Raw genomic sequence first — 23,252 nt, 5'->3', positions numbered from 1 at the left:
GGGACTTAAAATCCCATCCAGTGCCACCCCTGCCATGGCAGGGACACCTCCCACTGTCCCAGGCTGCTCCCAGCCCTGTCCAGCCTGGCCTTGGGCACTGCCAGGGATCCAGGGGCAGCCCCAGCTGCTCTGGGAAATCCATTCCAGGGATGGATTCCACAATTCCTGATTCCCAATCTCCCACCCAGCCCTGCCCTGTGGCAGTGGGAGCCATTCCCTGTGTCCTGTCCCTGCAGGCCTTGTCCCCAGTCCCTCTGCAGCTCTCCTGGAGCCCCTTCAGGCCCCAAAAGGGGCTCTGAGGTGTCCCTGGAGCCTTCTCTTGTCCAGGTGAGCACGCCCAGCTCTCCCAGCACAGAAGCAAAGCAGATTATTTCAGTCCCCAATTCCTGGTTCCACATCTGAACCCATTTCTGTTCCCACAGAAATCAAGGGCACTGCTCAAATCCCTTGGCTTCAAGTCACAGGGCTTGGGATCACAACCACCTCAGGCACCATCAGTTCTGCTCCTGTGCTCCATAACCCACCTTTGACACCCAGATATTTTTCTACCAGTCCTTTTTGTGCTTTGCCTCTTATTTTCAGTATTTTTCAGTGACAGGGACCGTCACACCTGATGGATCCTAGTCCAGCAGGTCTAGGTCCAATTACCTGGTCTCAGTTCCAGATAATTCCAACAGAGACCCTCCTCATCATCCCCATCTTCCTTCATCCCCATCCTCTCTCCTTTTGGGGGTTTTCCATGCCCACCTCTCTGCTTGCACACAAATCCTTTCCTCAGCCTCCCTTTCCTCAGGGAAGGACCTGGCAATACTTACGTGCCTCCCAAAAGCCTAACCAGGGGTTTTGTGGTGTCTGAGGAGGAATTTGATGAGGAAAACACTACACACAATGCACAGAGGCTCTCTCAGGTGTGTTGTAATCGAGTTTTATAAAGCAGCAAAGTGTGTTCAACCACGTTTGTAGCTTTGGTACCAGTGGACAGCAACAACATCACAGAGACCTACAAGGAAAGCAGGGAGCCAGCTCTGGGGCTGGGCACACTTGGATGCACTTGGCAAGCACGAGTTTGGTACAGCAGGATTGCCACAGAGAGTTTGCATTGACCACAGGACCCAGCTCTGTGGCAGTACAGTTTATTCTGGAGACAGTTCAACCAATACCTGCTGCAGGAGAAATGCACACAGCCTCCAGAAGCTCCTCCAGCCTTTGTGGAGAGTGGAGCCCACTGCCCCCTGCACATTCCCTGTGCTCCCAGGGCTTGTGAGCAAATATAAAACATCTGCTGGGGCTGCTCCTGCTGGCCCTGGCAGCAAGAGCAGCACAGGGAAGTGACAGGGGAGTCACAGCCCCTCTCTGCTACCTGTGCTTGTGTTTCCAGTGATGCAGGGACACTGACTGCTCTGCAGGCCCAGGGAATTTGCTCTCCAAGCAAAGCTGAAGCTTATAACCCAGAGATTGTTGACTTTATGACCATTTAGAGCAGCTGTTGTTGACTGGCAGTTTTTACTGACCACCACATTGTCACACAGAGTCACAAAGAGGCAACTTTGGGCACCTCAGTGCTACAGACAAGGACTGGTTTGGGATAAACAGGCTGTGCAAGAGGGGGGATCAGATGGGCAACACTCACTTCCAAAAACTGTATAAAATCACATGAAAAATAGACATTTTCTCCTGTGGCTACCTCCAGAAAGAACATTTTCTCTTCCTATGAAGAGACCTCAGCCTGAACATAACCCTGAGCCAGAGCAGAGTTACCCATGTGAGCACTTTTTGTCGAGAAATCCTGACTCCCAGAACAGAGCACCAACACTTCCCAGCCTCTGTCAACATCCTCTGATCTGCTCCCCACATTTTAGAGATTTCAATCCCCATTTTAGAGATTTCAATCCTCACATTTTAGAGATTTCAATCCCCTCATGTTAGAGATTTCAGTCCCCTACATTTTAGAGATTTCGGTCCCCATTTTAGAGATATCAATCCCCACAATTTAGGGATTTCAATCCCCACATTTTAGAGATTTCAATCCTCACATTTTCGAGATTTCAATCTCCACATTTTCGAGATTTCAATCCACACATTTTAGAGATTTCAATCCCCATTTTTGAGATTTCAAACCTCCACATTTTCGAGTTTTCAATGCAGGCATTTTAGAGATTTCAATCTGGACATTTAAGAGATCTCAAATTCCCATTTCAGACGTTTCAATCCCCATTTTAGAGATTTCAATCCTCACATTTTAGAGATTCCAATCCCCACATTTTAGAGATTTCAATCCCCATTTCAGAGGTTTCTCTCCCCCATTTTAGGGCTCATTTTCCCCATCCTCTGCCACCAGCTGATTCGCTCCCCACATTTCAGAGATTTCAATCCACCCATTTTGGAGATTTCAATCCCCACATTTTAGAGATTTCAATCCGGACATGTTAGAGATTTCAATCCCCACATGTTAGAGATTCCTCTCCCCATTTCAGAGGTTTCTCTCCCCCATTTTAGGGCTCATTTTCCCCGTTTCAGAGGTTCCTGTTTCACGGAGCCCCGACCTCTCTCTCTCTCTCTGCAAAGGAAGAAGCGTCAAGTGAGCATCTCGCCCGCAAACTCCTCTGGTTTTGTGTCTGGCCTTACCTTACAAAACAAGAACTGTTAGCTAAGCAAGCTCTTTATCGTGGCTTAACCCCCGAAAGGTGCGAAGCATAAGGAGGCTGCATGCCAAGGGTCACCCACATAGCGGCCGTGCCAGCGGCGTTGGGCTGCGGGAGCACGCGGGGCAGGGGCGGGTGGTGCACGGTAAAGGAGGGGCGGGAGGGTTTGTGCTGGAGAGAAGCCAGTTTGAGAGACAAAGAAGAGTTAGACTGGACAGAGGAAGAGGAGGAGGAGGAGGAGGAGGAGGCGGGCAGGAACGTCTCGCCAGGAGGGATGGAGGGCAGGTTCTGCAGGAGAGCAGGCTCGGAGTTAGAAGCGAGTAAAGGAGGAGGGGGAGGCAAGGACACGTTAGGAGGAGGTGGAGGGGGGTGGAAGACAGATTGCACTGGAGCTCTGTTGAGGTGCTGAGCAGGTCTAGTGTCACTAGATGTTACTAAATTAGAGGAAGAGGGTGGGAAGGATGAGGATGAGGTGCTGGCAACAGCCTGCAGAGGGTTTAAGCTTAGCACGGTGCTGCTAGAGACAGCACTGCTGCTGAAACTGGCTCCAAACTGATGAGGAGAGGAGGCAGAAGGCACCGCATGGTTAAAAATACCTGCAAACAGGAGAGAAAAACTCAGCTTCAACAGATGGCCTTTGTACAGTCTCAAGTGACAAGAGAAACAAAACAAAACAAAAAAAAAAGGAAAATAAACAAACAAACAAAAGCAAAATTATAATAAGTCACAGCCCCATACAAAAATGTGCAGCGTGAGAAGGCAGCAAGCAATGAGGAGATAATGGTGCAGGCCAGGAGGTACAAAAGGTTCCACTTACCTTTCCTACTGCCAACCTCTAAAGGCCACGAGGAAAAATGGTCAGACCCAAGAACTGTCACTTCTATACCACACAGGCAGAGTTTTGATGAGATTAGAAGTGATCTTTAGAGTTGCTTATCTGAAGACTCAAAGTGCTGCTCTTCCCTCCCCACCCTCCTGCTCCCCCACTTACAGGGCAGCAGAGGGGAGGTGTAATTCCAGCAAATCTACGTGCTGAGAGATGTGAGAGTTAGGATTTCCCGACATGGTGCCTGAATGATTATGGACAGGTCAGAAAAACTGCCCTAGACACTTAAGAGATGGCAGGTCCAGCCTATCTTCTGGTCCTGCCAGCTTGTCCCCGGTGTGGGCCACAGAAGCCAAGCCTGTGCAGAATCCCAGAAGTGCAAGGTGCATATGGCATTGCCCTTCCTGGCCAAGAAATGCTCTTCATGTCCATTCAAGGGCCAGAATGCTACAGAACTCCCAACACCAGCTCCTCTGATGTTCTGCTCCTCCTGGATCATGCTAAATCCATTCAAGGCCTAAACTCAACCTTTACTCAAGTTGACAAGTTAGAGATCCTTAACATGGTACCAGGACAAGTCAAATCTGTTACCTGCAGGCAGACCTAAGTTGGTTCCAACACAGCAACATCTGAACAAGCAAACATTATCAATCACAAAGTCTGGGTGTATTGTTTCATTAAGGTGGTACAACAAGCTCATCTAGCAGACAAAGCTCATGAGATTTCACTGTAGGGAACTGAAATCATCCTAGCAATTCCAAGAGAGAGAAAGAGAGAGAGAGAGGAGACTGGTTATGTGGGACAGATCTGCTTGGCATCCTGTAGAAATGAAAGGGTTTCACCCCTGGAGAGGCAGTGTCAGATTTTCCTTTAGGCCCTGTCTTATACCAGAGAAAGAGTTCTGCCTACCTCCAACTGTTCCACCTGTAACCCCAGGAGAGAAGTTCCCCATAGTGTGAGAATTAGTCAGTCTGGTTGCAGCTGATGACACGTGGACCAGACTGGCAGCAGCTGGCATTGAATTAAATAAGGACTGCAATACTGAGGAATTTGTCACCGAGTTGAGGTTTGCTTGCAAGGCCATGGGGCCGAGGGGGAACTGTGATCCAGTGGTCAGAGTGTTGAGGAAGGGATGGTGCGTCGGGACAGACGGCGCTGGGTTCCCTGCTGAGGAAACAGCAGTAGAAAGGCTTTTACCATTCAGAAGGCCACCAGACGAAACAGCAGCAGAAATGAAAAGGTTGTGGCCGTTTTTAAACTCCACGTCTCGGTCCCTTCCCTTGCCGACCTTCCCGTTGTGCTGCACTGAGTTTTTCTCCACAGCCCCCCCGGCTCGGGCGCTCAGCTCGCCCAGCTCCTTGCCCTTCACCCCCGGCCGGCTCAGCTCTTCTCCCTTGGTGCCCAGAGCTTCCAGCTGCCTCTTGTTCAGGAACAGGTTGGTGTCTGACACCCCCAGGTCCTTGCCTCGCTGCGAGGGGAAGCCCAGGGAGCAGTTGGAACCATCCCCAGCTTTGTGAGGGAGAGCGGCGCCGTCCATGAAGCCGTGCAGGCCCAGCTCGGAGGACAGGCCCCCGTTGTAGCTGAAGCCATTGGGGGGGTTTGTGCCAGGGCTCAGCCCATCCGAGGGCACTGCCAGGCTCTTCCTGGGGTGTCCTGGCACCTTGGTGTCCATGGGCAGCCCGTCCTCGGAGGAAGGCCTGAAGGCAAACAGGGAGTTCTGGCTCAGAGCTGACACGGCCTGCAAGGGGCTGTCGGTGGTTTTGGTCAGGTTGATGTCAGATATCGGTGAAAAAGTCGATTTCCATTTGCTGCTGTTCATGTTCTCGTTGCTTTGTGCTTGTTTCCTCCCCGATATGCTGCCACCTAAATGGGGAGGGAAGGTTTAGAAATGTCAATAAACAGCATTCACTCAATCTGCCCCTTGAGAATGGGGTTTATAGAATCACGGAGTCCTTTAAGATCATCAAGTCCAATCATCAACCAGCACCACCACCATGATTATCACTAAACCATGTCCCCAAGTGCCCCATCCATTGGTATTCTGAACACTTCCAGGGATGGTGACTCTACCAGTCCAGGTGGCCCCTTCCAATGCCTGACCACCCTTTTAGTGAAGAAATTCTCACAATATCCAATCTAAACCTCTCCTGGCACATCTTGAGACCAGTTTTCCCTGTACTGTCCCTTGTTTCCTGGGAGCAGAGCCTCATTCCCCCTGGCTGTCCCCTCCTCTCAGGAAGTTGTAGAAAGTGAGGACCTCCCAAGCTTCTTTTTCTCCAGGCTGAGTTCCCCCAGCTCCCTCAGATGCTCCTGGTGATTCAGACACTTCTCTGAACAATATCCACATTTTTTTATCCTTCAAAACCCACCTTTTATCAGTCTGCAATTCTATTTCTGAACCAAAGGCAGAAATATTTGTGAAGTCATCTGAAAGTCCTTAAAATTCATTTCAACACTCTGAAAGAGTCTGAGGACACTGATCTGCTTTCCCCCCCCCATATTTGTACTACAGATCCCTCCTCAAACCCTGAGTCAGTGAAAAAACTGGTCACATCTTTGCTGACCTGTGACTACAGAAAGAAGTGACCCAAAATCTGTAATTAGCAGCCACCTGGCTTAATGATGATTAAGAATGACACTTGGTCCAGCAGCAGAGAGAAACATCCCACAGACTGTCAGCTTCACCCATCCCAGGCCCAGCCATTGCCACAAACAATTCCCATTCCTCACACGTACCATTTTCAACAGTCTTCTGTGGAGATTTGCTTTCCAATGATATTGTTGCAATTTTCCTCTCAATTCTAGTGGGAAAATAGAAAGGTTATTGCACCTATAGCAAACCTTCTCTTGCACATTTCCCCTCTCAATCTATACTCCTCATGATCAGGTCTTATCAGATGAGAGAGTAGAAAAAAACAACTCAGTCCCACAGTTTTGTGTCACTAAAGGAATTTATAAGCATCCAAAAACCCACCACAAACTTTAGGCAGGAGTCATTACAGAATTACTGCTTTTTGACAGGATTAGTTCACATTCAGAGAACTTTGTTGGTTTTTTTGAAAACAAGAAGTAGAACCACATTCCTGTAGTGGTTGTTTGCCACAGAACCATAGGATGGTTTAGGTTGGGGGGGACTTTAAAGCTCATCTCATCCCTCTGCTGCCATGGCAGGGACACCTTCCACCTACCCAGGCTGCTCCAAGCCCTGTCCAGCCTGGCCTTGGGCACTGCCAGGGATCCAGGGGCAGCCCCAGCTGCTCTGGGCACCCTGTGCCAGGGCCCTCCTGGGCTCTGCCATCCCTGGGCTGAGCCCCCTCCTGATGAATTGAGGGGAGGAGAGGGGCAAACCAGGCAGGTTTGGGGGTTGCCAGCAGCACCTTCCTGGATTAGCAGAGCAAACAGAAATCCCACAGCTGCCAGAATGGGAAAATGAGCTGGGAAATCCTGGTCCCACTGGTTGAGGGAATAAATCCCAGAATATCTTGAGTTCGAAGGGACCCTCAGGGATCATCAGCCCAGCCCTGTCCCTGCACAGCCACCCCAACACCCCCACCCTGAGCAGCCCTGGGAGCTCCTGCAGCTCTGGCAGCCTTGGCACCATTGCCTGGGCAGCCTGGGCAGTGCCCAGCAGCCTCGGGGGGCAGAACCTTGCCCTGAGCTCCATGCCAAGGCCTGGCACAGCTGCAGCCCTTGCTGGGCTCCTGTCCCTGTGCCAGAGCAGAGCTCAGCCCCTGCCCCTGTGCCTGCCCTGGGGAGGAGCTGCAGCCCCCGAGGAGCCTCCCCTCAGCCTCCTCCATCTCTCAGTCATTTCTCCAGCAGTTATCTCCAAGGCCAGACTCTGCCAGCTTTGCAAACACGGCAGCAGCCACAGTAGCTTCCCACATTCTGCCTGAATATCTCCCCTGTTCACAGCTTCAGCCACATAACAGGCTTGGCATAATGGGATGGGCCTTTAAGCAAGGAGAACAAAGAGGCTTTAAACACACCCCTGCTGCTGAGAGCAGACTTATCAGCCCTGAGAGAAACCCTATCCTGAAACTGTGCCTGTGCATTCACCTGCTGCTATTGTGCTCATCCTCAGAGCCCTGCTCGTCATCCGATGTCAGGGGGGAGTAATGGACACCGTTGCTCTGAACGAGGGGCTTCTCTTTTTTCAGCACTGGGGGCTGGTCATTGTCCTGGTAAGGAACAGGAGAGTTCTTCAGGGAGTTTTCAGGAGAGGAAATGGCTGTTATTTCTAAGGGCTGGTTAATGTTATTGACCTGGGTGAAAAGGAAAGAAAGCAGTTATACATGAGAGCATCCTTGGAAAGACATCTTAAAAAAGATCTTAAAGATTATAATGCAGGTTTAACTTGCTCTGGGACATCCAACAGATGCTGGTTTAGCACTGCTGCTGCTGTCTTCCACCTCCTCCTTTTTTTAAGGTGAAGGCTTAAATGTAATTTGGAAAAATAGCAAATTTTCATTCTTTGATTTCATGTTTGACATCAGAAATGACGACCTGGGATAAACCTTTCCTTCTCAAACTCCACTGCAGGATCACATGCACACAACTCTCTAGCTGGCTTCATTAGCAAGAATGCCATATGCTTCTGGCACTCCTCTGCTGTTTAGTCAATCTTAGCTTAAACTATTTTCAAAATATTGAATCTACAGCCTCAAAAATCAACTTCACTGCAAAAACAAGCTCTTTGTCATGAGGGAAGAGATTATTTTTAATTTTTAATGCTCTGACAGCAAAGAGCTCTTTGAAGACGTTCTGCTTATACACAAACTGTTCACCAACTTAGTGAAAACAAGAGGCAGGAATTGCTGCAAAGAGCCTTCATGGCAATTCCAGCTCCAGCCTGGAGCTTATCCCTTGTGGAATCCTCTGATTCCTTCCCCCTCAAGGAAAACCCCAGAGCCTTGCCTTGGAGAGATTTACCATAGTCTTACCATACTCTTACCATAGAGTTTACCCCACCTGGGTGGACAGAAAACGCTTCCTATGGAATCTTGCCCAACACTGATCCATCCCAGCTCCTTCCCCCACATGTCCCAAGTTCCCCTGGTTTCTCCTTTCCCTGTTTCCTCCCTGGTTGTGGTACCCCTTCTGGCCAGCCCCATCTTCTCTGAAAGCCAAAGCCCTTTGCTCTGCCCTTTGTGCCACCCCTGTGCCTTCCCTACTAAACGTTGTGCACAGAACATAGTTTGTCTTTTGTCTCTGGTTCCCCTTCAACGCTCTGAAATAAACCTTGCTGGAACTGACCATATGTTATAGATACATATTATAATATTGGCTTTTCACAAATATTAAAATGGCTTTTATATGTGTGGTGTTAAAGTAAAATGAATTTTATATGTGTGATGTTATCTTTGTTATAAAGATATAGTTTTTGTTTCTGTTATTAATTAAGCTTAGACATAATAGTGGAATAGCTGATATCAGTGTGCTTGTGTTAAAATGCCTGCTTGGATGGGATAACATCCAATGAACACAGCATGAGGACACCTGTACAGATCTGCCAGCCATCAGCATCTGCTGTCTGAAAAAGTGTGGACCAAGGCCCAAAATTGAAAGTGATATAAGAAAAGGAACCAAAACCACAGCCAAGAAACATGCATGCTCTAAAAAGGCAGAGCCAAGGAGGGGCCATGTAAAATAGTTCCTGGGATATCTTGGATATCTTGGGTAAACTAGTTATGGATATGTTAAAGGATCTATGAATATGCAACAGGCTGTGTAAGAAAAAAGGTATTTAAGGGCATCCCCAAAGGCTGAGTGCCAAGATGGACCTGGCTGTAATAACCTTTGCTCCATGGTCCTTGTCTCCCATTGTCCTTTATTAAACTTAAACTTTCACAGCAGAGTGAAGGTGTTTTTCACAGCTGAAAACCCTGCCTTTATTAAACTTCTTAAATTTTCACAGGAGAATGAGGATGTTTTCACACCACACAAAAGGCCCTTCTGCCTCCCTTTGCTGAGCTTGGGTGTGTGTGGACTTGCCTGCCTTGCCTAAATGTTCACCCACACAGCTTTTCCACAGGAGATGCTCACTGGGGAACCATAGGAATGTGTCCTCTGTTGACAGAGAGACCAAACTCTCATTTGTCCCCTTAAAAAGGAAAAAAGCCCAGAAATTTCTCTCCTCTATTAGGTAAAAACACATCTCATAGGACTTGGGAGATTTCACCTCAAACTTAAAGATAGTTAAATGGACAGAAGCCAAAAAGGCCCACCTGAGCAATTTACTAGAAAAAGAAGAGAACAAAGAAACTAATGGCTTTTGTGAGGTGTTTTATCAGAGCAAGAACCTCTTGCACCTGGCTGGTTTTTTTTCTGTAAAGAGTTTTGTTATTTTGCCTTTTATTAAACCTTTTTGTTTCCAACACTACCACAAATCCTGTTGATTTTATGCCTTCTAAGGTAGCTGAGCTATGTTGAATTTTAAACAGATCTCCAAGAGCTGATGAGACTCGAGGAGATCCCTGTTTTAGGGAACAGCCACCACCCTCTAAACACTTTTTGTTTCCAACACTACCATAGAAGCCTGTTCATTTTATGCCTTCTAAGGTAGCTGAGCTATCTTGGATGTGAAATAGATCTCCAAGAGCTTATGAGACCTGGCTCAAGGAGATATTTCAGGGACATCCCATATTAGAGGGAACAGGTAACAGCAACAACCCTCTAAACCAGCGCTACCACAGAAGCCATCCTGTTGATATTAGGCCTTCTAAGGTAACTGAGCCATCTTGGGCGTGAAATAAATCTCCAAGAGTGAGATGAGACCTGGCTTGAGGAGACCAATATTTCAGGGAACAGGTAACAACCACCACCCTCTAAACCAACAGTTTTTGTTTCCAACCCTACCACAAAAGCCATCCTGTTGATTTTATGCCTTCTAAGGTAGCTGAGATACCTTGATCTCCAACAGCTAATGAGACTTGAGGAGGTCCATTATTTAAGGGAACAGGTAACAACCACCACCCTCTAAACACTTTTTGTTTCCAACCCTACCACAAAAGCCATCCTGTTGATTTTATGTCTTCTAAGGTAGCTGAGCTACCTTGATCTCCAAGAGCTGATGAGACTCAAGGAGACTCCTATTTCAGAGAACAGGTAACAGCCACCCCCCACGCTGAACTCCCCACTCCCAGAGCTGTCCCAGAGCCCATCTGGTGCCCTTACCATGGAGTTGATGTTGAGGGGTGACCCCGAGGGCTGTGTGAAGAGCCCGGCCAGCGAGGGCAGCGCTTTGCGTTTCGGGGAGACGGCGCCGTTGCCGCTGGCACTGCCCGGGTTCGATCTCTTCCGCCGGCCCCGCTTCTTCCCGTCCTGCCCGTGGGCCTGGCAGCTGCCTGCCACGGGGCTGTGCTTGCTGCAAGGGGATTGTTTTACATGTCCTGTATTAGGAGAGATTGTAAAGATGATTCTCCTCTTGGCCTCGTTCTCGGCATCTGAAAAGGCTGCATCACACTGCGGGTCCCCCTTTGTTGCTTCGGCAAAGATCTTCTGAGCCTCTGCACTCTGCAGTCCCCCTGCCAGGCTCTGGGCCGGGCCACCTAAGCGGGGGCTCAAGTGCTGCTGAGCAGGGGAGTTCTGCCCAGAGTTCCTCATCATTAGCAAAGGATGTTGTGGAGTGGAACTCCGAGACCCTACAGAGTTAAAGAGACTCCCAGAGTCGTCCAGAGCTGCCTGATCAACACTATGGTTAAGATGGGCTGGGCTGTTTGTAAGATTTCCATTGACTGCCACGGAGCCAGAAGAGTAAGAAAAACCTGTTGAGAGGGAAAGTATAGATCATTGCTGGGGCTGAGCAAGAGAGGTCACTGAGAACAGGGCTGGGAGGGCCAGGAGGGATTCCAGCTCTGCCTGGAGGACAGCCAGTGGCCCTGGATTCCATGGGAAACACAGGGCTGCTTTTCCCTGTGGCTCTCTGGGTGCTGAGGTGCCAGTTGGGGGTTAGGAACTTCCACCGCTCTCTTGCCAGTTCAGGAAAATTCACCTGCTATATGGAGGTACCCACAGAACATGTGCTCCTCCCAGTTTTGCATGGAATACAAGTTACAGCTTTGTTTGAAGTATTACCCCTCTTTAATCAGGGCTCCTCTACTCTCAACTCCTTCCTTTCATCAAGGAAATGGATGGCCAGACTCAGTCCTTCCCTCCCCCAAAAAGAGAAGGACTTTGCCATGCACACAGCCCACCTCCTCCAAATTCAGCAAAAGCCTGGGACTTAGGGAGTGACAGGGGACCTTCAAGGACATAGTGGCAGAAAAATCCCACAAGGGAGGAATCTTGTGACGGGAATTCAGAATTTATCACAGGGTATCATAAATGGGTTTAGGGTTCTAGGATGGCCTGGGCTCTCTAAATGAAAAGGGCAGAAGGGAACAACATGATAATGGTTTACAACAAGGTTTTTTAAATACTTCATTTGCTTTATAGATAAAAGCAGCCAAGCCCGTTGCAAAACAAATATTGAAACAACCCAAGCCCTCAGGGTGGTAAACACTGAGAACAAAAGCACTCTCTGGTGAGGGATCAGCTGTAGAACTTTTCCTGGCCCACAACATTCCCAGAGTAGCTAAAGACCATGATTTCCATGGAACAGAGTCAGAAGCAATGTCTGCACCTAAAGGGATCCCCATCCTCTCCCATTTGAGCTTCTCCCACCCAGATTGTTGTGCCTTTACAGCTGCTCACAAGGCACCTCCATAACCTGCTCCCAAAAATTTATTCTGCTATTTAAAGACCCTGTAAAATAAAACTTTTAGAGCCAGATCAGCTCAGGACACAGCTGTGCCACCAGCTGCAGACACTCTGCAGGTTTGCCATACTATAAATCATGGGATCCAGTGGGAATCTCTGGATCCCCACAGAACCCACAGAAAGAATTGTTTATTTACAGGTAAAGGCACATCAATCCAACCCTTTATGCCAGATGCACATCAGAGCATCATCCATGAGTTTCTGCTCCCACCCAGAGCTATCCAGCACTCCAGGGCCTGCAGCACCTGGCAAGAAGTGCTTGGAAAACTCAGCTGGGTGTGTTTGGGTGCTGCCCCAAGGCAGGAGCAGCTGAGCACGGGTGAGGCTGTTACCTGAGGTAGCCAAAGCCAGAGGCTTGTTTCCAGCAGCATTGCTTATGCCATTATGAGAACTAGCACCAATCTGCTTTTCAAGTGTTGATGAGTCTCTGCTCTGGTGAACTGGGCTGGGTGTGCTTCTCTGGGGAGAGAAAAGGGCATTTCAGGGAACAGCAGCAGAAATCTCCAAATTCAACCAAATTCATGCATTAGCACATCTGCCTGGGAAGGGGCCCTGCTTCCTGTGTGCCCCAGATTCAGCTTGTTTTGAGAAAAGCATGGATCAGCAGGTTATAGCCCCAAATGAGTGATTAATTAAGCTGCAGTAGTATCTTACACATAGCAGGCACCATGCAGAGAGGGAGGCTCCTCATCACAGGATATTCACACCCAGGAGAGCTCTGCAGGAGCAGGAATGGCTCAGCAGCAGCACAGAGGGCACTGTGGTTGTATCATGTCCCCAGGCCTGTGCTCACAAAGCTCCCAAAACAACCCCAAAGGGAACATGAAGTGCATCAGGCCATGTTCTCTGGGACATTCTCTGAGGAAACACCTGTGAAAAGGCAGCCTGAACAACCAGGGAGGTGCCACCCAGGGCTGGCACTGCCCTAAGGACACCCAGAGCTGAGCAGGCTCTGGTTCTGCTAAAGCCAGAAGTCTTCAGCTGGAAAAATGCAAAGGGTTCAATACTGTGAACCAGCTCCAGCTTTCCCAAAATGGGAGAGAAAGACAAGTCATGGATGGATTCTAACTCAGAGCTCTCAGCAAAAGCAGCAAATGCTTCTCAGCTCTCTGCTGCAGCACTTCTGTCACAAATGGTGTGAGAAACTGGACCAGGCCTTTTTGAACTCCTCCTCCACTCAGAGAGGGCAGGGACTTATCACATCTCCAAAAGAGATGACCCCAGAGGCTTTCTGCTACAGAGCAGTGAGGTATCCCAGCCTCAAGGGGCTGTTCAAGCTCACCCTGCACATGTGTGAGGAGAATAGGCAGCTTTGAGGTGACTGAGACAGAATTCTCCCTCAGATTCCTGCAGAAAGCAGGGCTAAGAACTAATTGACACATGCAATTCTCTGCCACAAACTCTCAGGCTTTTCACCCAGACACACATTCCAGACCAGGCTGTCCTGAGGTATTTAATTTACTCTCCTTTCTGGCTGAACCTCCCTCCACCCCACAGAGAAAAGAGAGGAAAAATCCACAGGATCCAAGAGGATCATCCCCCAGCAGCCACCCCAAGGAGGATCCTGGGGCACAGCACCCCATTCCTACCCCTGGGATTTTATTTAGGGATGGAAAGTGTTGACAATCCCTTACTCACCACCTTCTCAACACGGCTAGGTAGGACTACGCTGGCCAGAGGGATACTAACAGGGAGTTTATTGGGCTGCACTGTGCTCAGAGGAATACTGATAGGGAGGCTGGTGATAGTTTCTCCATTACTCACAGAGCTTCTCTCTCTCAAAACCTGTAAAAATCAAAAGAGAAAGCAAAGTTCTTACACAGAATATTGAAAATGTTTTTTAAGGTAATGATAATCTGCTTGTTTCTTTGTGTGTGCCATTCCTCCATTTCTTTTTTTTTAAGGAATTACTACATCAGACAGGGAGCAGCACCAGGCTCCTGGGACAGCACCATCCCACAGCACAGAAATTTACCCATTTTAATGGGTAAATTAAGGCCACTGCTGGCCCCCAGCATCAGGAAAAGGAAGCCTCAGGCAAGCTCATTTTCCTTGTGTTTTGGTTGGAGCTCTGTGAAAAGCACTCAGATGTCAGATTTTGTATCTTGAGGCCCTCTGTAGCAGCCAGATGCATTTCCATGGCAACCTGCTACTGCAGGGCACCTGCTGCTCTGTGAGCCCCAATGTGCTCCATGGCTGCACCAATTACATGGACCATATTTCTTACTCTTTATTTTTATAACTGTGCAAGAGCCTCCTTTCCCAGTTCAAGCAGACACGTGCCAGATCAAACAGCATTCCCACCACCAGCAATACTGGTGCTCAGGAAAGAGCACATTTTTCTCTCCCTCTGACCAGCTCTGATTTATTGCATTATACCCACTGGATTTTATCATTTCCCATTCCAAGCTGGCCACAGAAGGCAGCATTTCTTCATTTTCCAGTCTGGCCATTCCTGCATTTCCCAGGCCATTCCTGCATTTTCCAGCTTGGCCAACCCTGCATTTTCCAGGCCCTTCCTGCATTTTCCAGTCTGGCAACTCTGCATTTCCCAGGCCATTCCTGCACTTTCCAGCCTGGCCAACCTTGCATTTTTCAGCCTGGCCAACCCTGCATTTTCCAGCCTGGCCAACCTTGCATTTTTCAGCCTGGCCAACCCTGCATTTTCCAGCCTGGCCATTCCTGCATTTTCCAGTGTGGCCAACCCTGCATTTTCCATGCCATTCCTGCATTTTTCAGTGTGGCCAACCCTGCATTTTCCAGGCCATTCCTGCATTTTCCAGCCTGGCCAGCCCTCCATTTTCCAGCCTGGCCATTCCTGCATTTTCCGATCTGGCAACTCTGCATTTCCAGGCCATTTCTGCATTCCCCAGCCTGGCCATTCCTGCATTTTCCAGCCTGGCCAACCCTGCATTTTCCAGGCCATTCCTGCATCTTCCAGTGTGGCCAACCCTGCATTTTCCAGGCCATTCCTGCATTTCCCAGCCTGCCCTGAGCAGCTGCACACCCTTTACCTTCTCTCCTGCACTGGGTAAGGCCGCGGGGGAGGAGGGCCGAGTTTCCTGAGGACTCAGCTTGATGCCATTTGCAATTCCAGGGCTTGGGTATGTAAGGCCATTCTCTTTGACATGCTCAGCTCTGGAAGAGAAATGTACAATTGTCAGGATGCAAAAGCCAGTGACAAGAAATACCACACTCAATTCCTGTCCCACTTTATTTACCCCATTAGCTCTCATCGCTTGTTTTCATGAAATAAAACTTTTTAAAACAGATTAACTTCCAATTTGAAAAACATCTTTTCCCAATATTAGTATCAGTGCTACTAACACTACCTGTTGCAGTAAGGTTGGAAAATTATAAAGAAAGGCCTGCTTTCCTGGAATCAGTGGCAAAGCTGGCACTTTGCAAGTTCCCATGTGAAAGCAATCTTGGTGTGAGCAGTTTGTTAGCAAAACAATCTATTCCTGAGTGAGAAACAACCGGCACCAGTATAAACTGTTTTTAGATAGAAAAATGAAAACCATCTCTCACAAACAACTTTCCCTGCACGTACACACCACGGTTTGAATGAGCAATTAATACAGGGTAACAACTTGTTACTAATAATAATTGGCAAAAAAACTACTGACCAATTGGAGTCACACATGAGGTCTGTATAAAAATGTATAAAACTGTATAAAAATTAATTATGTGAATAAATAAGTGTAAGAGCCTAAATGAGGGATGTGGGACTCCAGGTGGCTCTCTAAAATGCAGTTTATTGTATCTAAGATGTTACAGCAGTCCAGGGTGGTGGGTGACAAAGCTGTGCCTACAGCTGCCAGCTCCAGCTGCAGGAAGGCCTGGAGACCCTTTGGTTTTGGTTACATTGCATTATATACTTTTCTTTTGGTTACATTGCATTATATATTTTTCTTCTGGTTACAATGCATTACATGCTTTTCTTTACTGAGCATCTTCATACAGTAGAACCAATCTATACCTTAACTATTACCTAAGGCCTATTTTAACTACTATAATTACCATATTCGTGTTACTGTTCTCCAATCACTAAAAGTCAGTACATTACAGTTTAAGCTAGAAGTTGTTATTCAGTTTTCTTGCCATGGAAAATTCTGAGACCTTTTTTCTACTTGCAACTTTGCTGACTTGTTTGCCTGTGCTATCTTTCTGCTTGGTAAAAACTTCTTGTCTGAGGTGGGTTTATCCTTTGCTCTAAGCCATAAAAACCCCTTCTAACTAACACACCCTTTGCCTCCTTGGTTATCCAGTAAAAAACTGGCTCAGCAATTCTTTTCTTCAACATCGAACCTTGCTTCCAACTCTATTCCTTCATCAGACTCTACATTTAAAAATCTTTCCGCTAAGCACACATATCTGTGAGACCTTCTTGTCAAACTTTCATCCTTCCCAACAAATAAGGGGCTTTTTCCAGCATGAAGAAAATGGAATCCAGGTGATTTATTCTGCTCTCACCCCTCTCACCTCTGGATCTCATTAGCTGTGGCTTTTCCATTGACTCCGTGGTCCTGATTCAAGTGTCTGCGCAGGGCGATTTTAGCAGGGGAGAACCTGGTGTAATCAGGGAGGGCCAGGCTGGTCACCTTGTCTGCCTTCTGCCTGCTGCTGTGGTTGGGGGTGCAGGGCACAATGTCGTGGTCCAGGTGGGAGTTGGGGTACTGGGGGGTGTTCTGCTTGGACGAGGGCCGGCTGAAGGCGTGCTGCAGCTCGTAGGGGGTGGCGTGGCCGTTCATGGACAGCTCGGGGCTCATGCCATTCATGTGGGGCATGGGGAACTTGGAGTACTCCAGTTCCAGCTGGAACCTGCCCTGCTCAGCCTCAGGGTCACGGCTCAGGTGGCTTTTGCTGTGCAGCTGTACTGGCAGGGGCTCCTCTGAGGGGGTGTAGGACTTGAGCTGCAGCAGCTCCTGCTGCCGCTGACTCTTCTCGAGTTCCACGATGCTGATCTTTAAATGAAGAGGAAAACAAAAATTAAAGACTCCACTTAATAATTCTATTGTTAAGTGTATTAATTATATTATTCTATTATTAAGTGTATAAATTAATCGTTATATTATTAATAATAACTAATAATAATACTTCTGTTATATACTTTTCTTTGCTTAGCATCTTAATACAATAGAACCAATCTATACCAATCTGTATTAAGTGTATGAATTCCATCATTCTATCAAAACTCCACATTATGGAGTTTTGCTTCTAAATTCTTTTAAGTAAAAGTGTCTCTGCTTCTGGGAATAATGCAGAACAAGGGACCTCAATATTTGAGAGAAAATTTCTGCTCTGAGCTTAAGACCAAAAGGCCCAGGTGAGGGGAGTGGTTCAGAAACCCTGAGAAAGAATATTTGAGATCTTAAAAACAAAAGGAAAATATCTCCAACTTACAGTGAGACTGTGGAGTACATCAGTACTGCACAGTCACTCCATGCCAAGGCATCCAGCAAAAGGCTGGAAAAGCTCTGGAGCCAATCTCACAGGGAAAGAAAAGCTCTTCACACAAAGGAGTTCAATTCCTTGTCACTATGAGAAATGTCACCCAGGGGGAAATGATTCCCACCCTATCCCTGGAAGTATTAAGGCCAGGTTGGATGGGGCTTGGAGGAACCTGGAATGGTGGAAGCTGTCCCTGCCCATGGCAGGGGTGGAATGAGATAAGCTTTAAGGTCTCTTCCAACCCAAACCAGTCTGGGATTCTATGATTCCTGAATTGAGACATCAGAGCACACATGAAAATCATCAGCTTGTGATTTTTAATTCTATGTAATGATAAACCATGATTCCTCCTTCCACAGCATCACCAAGGAATCAGGTCATGGTATTTATTTATCATGGCATTACTGCTTTTACAAGTTATCCACATCCTTATTTACTAAAATAGAAAGTTCAATCTCTGGGGGAATAAAAAAAGAATAAACAAAAAAGCAACACCTGGCTCATCCTTTCCCATCATATTTAGTGTAATATCCATAACTGCCACATTGCCCAAGAGCTACCCCAAACTGGTCACTCTGCATTTGTTTCTTGCTCTCTACCTGCAGTTCCAAACAGTGCTTTTGCTTCTCAGAAATCTGATTCTTCAAGGCCTGCTTCTCTTTCAGCAAGTTCTCCAGTGACAGCGTTGACCAATCCAGCTTCAGTTCCTCACAGCGAGCCTTCAGCTGCAGGGACACACAGGGACAGGGACAAAGAGGTCACAACAGGGACAGGGACAAAGAGCTCAGAACAGAGCTCTCACCCTGCACACCTGGCTCCCAGCTGAAAGCAGGAACTTTGCACTGAATGTACAAAAACCCCTTGACCACTGAGTCCTCCCAGTTTCATGCTAGGGAGTGTGGCACTTTCTAAAAGTGTTATCACCCACCCTCACTGCTTCCAAATCCAGATATTCCCCTCATCTACCTCCTGAGGAGGCTCAGCCTGGAGCAAAGGAGGCTCAGGGGGGACCTTGTGGCTCTGCACAGCTCCTGACAGGAGGGGAGAGCCCAGGGGTCGGGCTCTGCTCCAGGGAACAGGGACAGGAGCAGAGGGAATGGCCTCAGGCTGGGCCAGGGGAGCTTTAGATGGGTGAAATTTCCTCACTGAAGGGTGGTCAAACATTGGCACAGATGAGTCCCCACCCCTGGCAGCGTTCAAACAAGTGGCAGTGACACTTGAGGATGCTTGAGTGGTGTCTTGGTGATCATGGTGGTGCTGCTGCTTGATGGTTGGACTCCAAGACCTTACAGGTCTTTTCCCACATTACCAGCTCCATGATTCTCTCAGTTTGAGTTACCAAGATGAGCACCACAGAGCAAGCCCTCCACAGCCAGACCCAGACCCAGTGACATCCAGAGCTGTTTGGGGACACAGCTGAGCCAACTGCCAGTTCAGGATCTGCTATGGGGTCAATCAAAGGTAAAAAAGGACTCCTGCAGGTTTCCCCCCATCATCCCTGAGCAGCAGGGTGATGTTTCACCCCCAGCTGGTGCCCTGTCCTCAAACCAAGCGCAGCATCCCCTGGACCTACCAGCTGCAAGCTCTGGTTCCTGAGTTCACTGTTGTCCTTCTCCAGCTGTTTTGTCTGTTCTTTCAGCTGCTGGTTGTGAGCAGAGATTTCCTTCTGAGCCTGGATCAGGTCGTTGTACGTCAGAGCTTTAACTCCCAGCTAAAAGGTGAAGGGTGAGATCAGTCAAAGGGGTCCTGACACTCTCAGACACCCTCATTCCTGGGGATCTGGCACCCTCATTCCTGGGGTCCTGGCACCCTCATTCCTGGAGTCCTGACACCCTCATTCCTGGGGTCCTGACACCCTCATTCCTGGGGTCCTGACACCCTCATTCCTGGGGTCCTGGCACCCTCATTCCAGGTGTTTGTCCCATTCCCAAGTGACACTGAGGAGATCTGCAGAACTCTAAGCTCTCAGGACCTCCCCCAGCATTCCCAAGGCACTTTGTGGCTGCTGGGGGATAACAAGGAGGAACACAAGGACCTTGGAGCTGCTGTTCCACCCCTTCAACTGCAAAACTGGCATTTAGGTTTTGCCAGCCAACAGAACTGTCTGTGGACAGTTCCCACATTTCCCTTCTGTGCTCCTGAGCTAGGTTGGCAGCACAGAGTTTGTTTGAGCAGCAGAGGGTAAATCCTTCACCAAACACCACCTGGCTGTGAGTTGTTCCCTTCCTTGGGCACCAAGCACACAATTCCAACAACAAATACAAAACATCACCAGAGAGTGACACACATTGCACCTTTCTGAGCCTGATCTGCTGCAAAACAGGGGCTGAAGAGCTGACAGTGCTCTGGCCTCACTTAGCTGGACCAGAAATGTTTGCAAGCAGCTGATTCAGAAACATCCCCCCAGCACAGAGTTTGTTTGAGCAGCAGAGGGTGAATCCTCCACCTAACACCACCTGGCTGTGGGTTGTCCCCTTCCTTGGGCACCAAGCACACAACAATTCCAACAACAAACACAAAACATCACCAACACATCACACATTGCACCTTTCTGAGCCTGATCTGCTGCAAAGCGGATCTGAAGAGTTGAGACTGCTCTGCTCTCACTTAGCTTGACCAGAAATGTTTGCATGCAGCTAATTTAGAAACATCCCCCCAGCACAGAGGTACCTCATCGAGCTTCTGCTGGAACAGGCGTTTGATTTCCTCCTTCTGGGCCTGGCAGTGGGTGAACAACTGCTGGGCTGTCCCCAGCAGCTGAGCATTCTTCTCCTGGAACAGGGCAAAAACACACTTTTATGTGGCTGCAGCATGGGCCATCTCAAGGAGATTTGTGGAGCACTTCAGGAGAGAACCTGGATTCAGGAGAGCTCACCCAGCCCTGCCCCAGGCTCCTGAGAACTTGGATTTGTTGGGTGTGATACTGGTGGAGTTAAATCAGCTGTAAAGCGCTTTTAAGTAGTAAATTTCTGAATAAATTGAAGTAGGTTTTAAGTAGTAAAGAGTTTTTAAGCAGTGAATTTCTGACTAAATTTAAGCAGGTTTTTCCTCCTCTATGGTAAAATACAATCAAGACAGTCTTAGAAACTCATTTTTATCCTCCTAGTGCATCGTGAAGCAGCAGCAATAATCACATCCCACAGAGCAGAAATAGAACTGGAAAAGATTATCTGCATGAAATCTGCTCCCAAACAGGGAACTGGTTCTAAATCCCCAGAGCCCCAGCTCAGAGTTTCCCTGTGCAATACTCATGGAAGAGATGCAGTAAATAAAAATACACTGGGGGGAGGCAGGAGCAAAGTCCTAAATAAGCCAAACCAGTTTTCCTACTTGTGCCACCATTATTATATATTATATACTTACATATTATATATTATATATACATTTATATATAAAATATTTTATTTATATATATACATACACACACACATTTATTTATTATATATTATATATTATATATCATATATTATATAGTATATAATATATAGTATATAGTATATATTAAATAGCATATAGTATATATATATTACATTACATTGTATTACATTAATTATATTATATTGTATTACATTGTATTACATTATATTATATTATATTATATTATATTATATTATATTATTTACATTTGATATATAATATTATATATTATGTTATATAGTATATATTGTATATTATATAATATATATAATATATTATATATTATTATAGACTTTTATATTATATAGTCATGCCACCATTATTTCAGCAGGTCACCTGAACCACTCAAAGCAATTCCCAGCCCTGAACATTCCCTAACCAGGTCCCTGCTCCAATCCATGGCCATGCACAGCAAAGGGCAGGACAGGACTGGCTGAAAAGCCTCATTTACCCAGCCCCAAATGCAGGATTAGTGCAGAAAGCCCAGGGAGCTTTGGGATTATCCTGTTCTCCACCTTGTGCTGCAGAGGCCAAGCAGGGATTGCACAGACTCAGCCACTGCTCCAGGAAAAGTGGGGAACAAGGGCAAAAAGCACCTTTGATCCTTTCCAACCTTAATAATTCCATGGCTGATCTTCCAAGCGGTGCTGGAAATTTGCAACATGCAGGAACACACAGATCTGGCTGGGGAAGTGTCCCTGCAATGCTAAAGGGGCTGCTCTGGGGGATGCTGGAAAATCAGTTTTGTTTTCAACACCAGGCATTTCATTCAGCCTTCCCAGGCACTGCAGGGGCACAGCTCCATCTAAGGGCACTCTGGGAAGCAGCAGCTGATTTCAAAATCATCATTACAGAGATTTTTATTGTACTTGAAAACCTTCCTGTAAGAAGGAGTTACTGAACAGACCATACCCAGTCCCTCACCCAGCCAAGTTCTCCCTCTGGCAGGTTTAATTTGCCATGTAACACTCCATAAAAAAATATTTTCATACTGAATTCCTCGTTTGAACATTTAGAAGTGTGGAGCAGCTGTTGGACACCAGCACAGAGTGATGATTTTGCCACACCCCTGATTCATTCTCTGTGCAGGGCACAACCCTTGCTCACCATCATTTCATTTGTGCAGGAGACAAGTTCACTTCATGCTGACTTTCCTGACAAGTGCAGAACAAGCAGAAAAATCTGCTGCATAAGGAAAAAGATGAAAGTTCTGAGTGCTGATTGACTGTGAAAGCAAATGGAAATAACCACAGAAAAAGAGGTTTCCATGAACACCAGAGCAGCACCAACCACTTCTCAGTAAGGAATGGGGTGGCAAAAGTTAATTTCTTTCCTCTGGAGAGTTCCCAGTGTGGAAAACACGATATAAAAGCCCTGTGGCTTTTTTCTGACACTCTCACAAAGACTACAGAGTAAGGAAAGCTTCCACAGAGAATGCCAAAAGCTGGACCTGGACAGAATTCCAGACTGGTTTGGGTTGGGAGGGACCTCAGAGCCCATCCAGTGCCACCCCTGCCATGGCAGGGACACCTCCCACTGTCCCAGGCTGCTCCCAGCCCTGTCCAGCCTGGCCTTGGGCACTGCCAGGGATCCAGGGGCAGCCCCAGCTGCTCTGGGAAATCCATTCCAGGGATGGATTCCACAATTCCCGATTCCCAATCTCCCACCCAGCCCTGCCCTGTGGCAGTGGGAGCCATTCCCTGTGTCCTGTCCCTGCAGGCCTTGTCCCCAGTCCCTCTGCAGCTCTCCTGGAGCCCCTTCGGGCCCTGCAAGGTTTTTCAAGTTTAATTCTGAGCATTATGGGGAAAGTTCCTCCACAGAAGCAGCAGAACAGACCCATCAGGGCTAATTGATAAGCAATGAAATCATTCATCACTGAGACAAAACAACACAAGGAGGAGCTCAGGCAGGAGATCTCCTCCCTCTGCTGGTGGCTCCACGGCAGACAAACACCCCTGTGCACAGCTCCAGGACCCTCCTGGCCTTTCCACATTTACCAGTCCATGATTTGGGACATTTACCCTTTGCCCATCAGTGCAATCCAACCCGTTGTGGTATCAATGCCAAGGATGCAGTGCTAAATCCCCACAACCAGTGATGAAACTTTGGGTTTCTTAATCCAAGTTCAATGGTTTCCTAATCCATAATTCTATGAA

General features: G+C 47.7%; 1 protein-coding gene across 4 annotated transcripts in view; it reads right to left on the bottom strand.

The window, feature by feature from the left end:
- The window catches only part of DOT1L (DOT1 like histone lysine methyltransferase), an 85,852-nt gene that overhangs the window by 1,188 nt on the left and 61,412 nt on the right, over window positions 1-23,252 (bottom strand). Inside the window, exons 17-28 of one of the 4 annotated variants that reach the window (XM_054290946.1) lie at window positions 20,350-20,451; window positions 19,253-19,390; window positions 18,279-18,404; window positions 16,711-17,192; window positions 15,240-15,363; window positions 13,864-14,010; window positions 12,558-12,684; window positions 10,642-11,231; window positions 7,525-7,730; window positions 6,205-6,269; window positions 4,378-5,331; window positions 2,150-3,238 (exon numbers count right to left, since the gene is read on the bottom strand). In XM_054290946.1, coding sequence (XP_054146921.1) covers window positions 2,661-3,238; window positions 4,378-5,331; window positions 6,205-6,269; window positions 7,525-7,730; window positions 10,642-11,231; window positions 12,558-12,684; window positions 13,864-14,010; window positions 15,240-15,363; window positions 16,711-17,192; window positions 18,279-18,404; window positions 19,253-19,390; window positions 20,350-20,451 — 3,639 coding nt within the window. In that variant the 3' untranslated portion in view covers window positions 2,150-2,660. Of the gene's footprint in view, window positions 1-2,149; window positions 3,239-4,377; window positions 5,332-6,204; window positions 6,270-7,524; window positions 7,731-10,641; window positions 11,232-12,557; window positions 12,685-13,863; window positions 14,011-15,239; window positions 15,364-16,710; window positions 17,193-18,278; window positions 18,405-19,252; window positions 19,391-20,349; window positions 20,452-23,252 lie in introns of those variants that run through there. The other 3 variants (XM_054290947.1, XM_054290948.1, XM_054290949.1) reach the window with 3 other exon arrangements.

The sequence above is a fragment of the Melozone crissalis genome, unplaced genomic scaffold (assembly GCF_028551555.1).
Source record: "Melozone crissalis strain CALT ecotype California unplaced genomic scaffold, PUWL_Pcris_2 ptg000088l_1, whole genome shotgun sequence".
Classification (NCBI taxonomy): Eukaryota; Metazoa; Chordata; class Aves; order Passeriformes; family Passerellidae; genus Melozone; species Melozone crissalis.
Note: the sequence above shows the minus strand (reverse complement) of the source record. Positions and strands in the feature narration are given on the sequence as shown.